The 1659-nt window shown below is 41.7% G+C and overlaps 1 protein-coding gene across 1 annotated transcript; it reads left to right on the forward strand.

Moving 5' to 3' along the window:
• Nucleotides 1-263: 263 nt before the first annotated feature.
• On the forward strand, nucleotides 264-1204 carry LOC107160685 (olfactory receptor 14C36-like). Its single transcript, XM_015507328.1, is given in 2 exon segments — nucleotides 264-434; nucleotides 437-1204. Coding segments are annotated over 2 exon segments (939 nt in total).
• The last annotated feature ends 455 nt before the right edge of the window (nucleotides 1205-1659 follow it).

Below are 1659 nucleotides of genomic sequence, written 5' to 3' on the forward strand. Positions count from 1 at the left end.
TGGGGAGCTGAGGACAAGCCTTGCAGGTCAGGCCCAGACCCTGGGCTACAGATATCCAGACCTGCACTGGGAGGTTCACTCTGCTCAGAAATGATTAAACATGTCAGAAAACCAAGAGTGACCTTCCTCTGCAGAGAAAGCAACTGTAAAATACAAGAAAATACCATAGATATGGATATGTAAATTAATTGTATTAATCATGATTTGCTTCCTATTATTCTCTTCTCTCTTTATCTTCCCAGAACAATCAAAATTTCTAGTAAATGGCCAATGCCACCATGATAATGGAATTTCTCCTCCTGGGCTCTTCTGATGGATGGAATTTGAGTTTTCTCTATTTCACAGTATTCCCAGTGACCTACCTGGGTACCTTGTTAGAGAACCTTCTTATCGTCACTGTCACCACTGCTGACCAGAACTTGCACACACCCATGTACTGTACTTCTGTCTCAGGAATCTGTCCATCTTGAACATGTGCTACATTTCCATCACTGTCCCCAATGCCTGTGTCAACTCTCTCACTTGGCAAAGGTCCATTTCAGTGGCTGGCTGTGCAACACAGATCTTCTTGGTCCTTTTTTGTGCATATGTGGAGATGCTATTTCTCACCATCATGGCCTGGGATTGCTATGTGGCCACCTGCCAGCCCCTCCAGTACCTGCTCATCATGAACCCCCAGTTTTGTGTCTGCATGACCCTGGCTTCCCTGCTCAGTTGTCTGCTGTATGCAGGTGTACACACTGGGAACACATTCCGGCTGTCCTTCTGCCAATCAAACATGGCCCATCAGTTCTTCTGTGACGTCCCCTCTCTGCTGAGGCTCTCCTGCTCTGACACCACCAGCAATATGGTCCTTATTCTTGTCTCTATTATAATCATTGGTGGGAACTGCTTTGCTATAATAATCATGTCATATATTCACATATTTTCTGCTGTGCTGAAATTTCCCACCAGAGCCCCAGGGAAGGCCTTCTCCACCTGCACCCCTCACATCCTCGTGGTGTCCATCTTCCTCGGTTCCATCACAGGTGTGTTCCTGAGGCCCTCAGCAACCTCTGACACACTCCAGGACATGATTCTTTCTGCCTTTTACACCATGGTTCCTCCCTTCTTGAATTATCTCATCTACAGTCTCTGGAACAAGCAGGTAAAGGAAGCTGTGAGGAGAATAATGCAAAGACAGTTGTTCTCAGGGAAACGATAAAGATGTGTTTCAGCATCATCCTTATTTTACTGGTTATAGTTTATAATTGGATAAATCTCTTCATATCTGGGCTTTCCATGTTACACTAATACCCTGGTATCACCTTATTAAGACCAAGTATAGAAAAATGTAACATAATACTAATGTGATTTATACTTTTATATCTATTTATCCTTCATAAAATGACAATAGGTTGAGCTATAAAAATATAAAGCAGTAATATATTTAAAAGTTACACAATATCTCAGAGAACATGCTGAGTTATGTAAATAGCTTTACACATTTTGGCAATAATATATTTTCTCACAGTCACAAATAAAATGATTAAAAATCAGAGTAAAAGTTGTTTTGTCTATGTTTTCCTCTGCATGTGAGAGGGTGTGAAAGTATAAGTTCAAATGAAAACTCTTTACTGAGTAGCCAGGAGATCACTTTAGGCTCAACAGCATTGTCTA

This window comes from Marmota marmota, unplaced genomic scaffold, assembly GCF_001458135.2.
Source record: "Marmota marmota marmota unplaced genomic scaffold, marMar, whole genome shotgun sequence".
NCBI classification, from domain to species: Eukaryota; Metazoa; Chordata; class Mammalia; order Rodentia; family Sciuridae; genus Marmota; species Marmota marmota.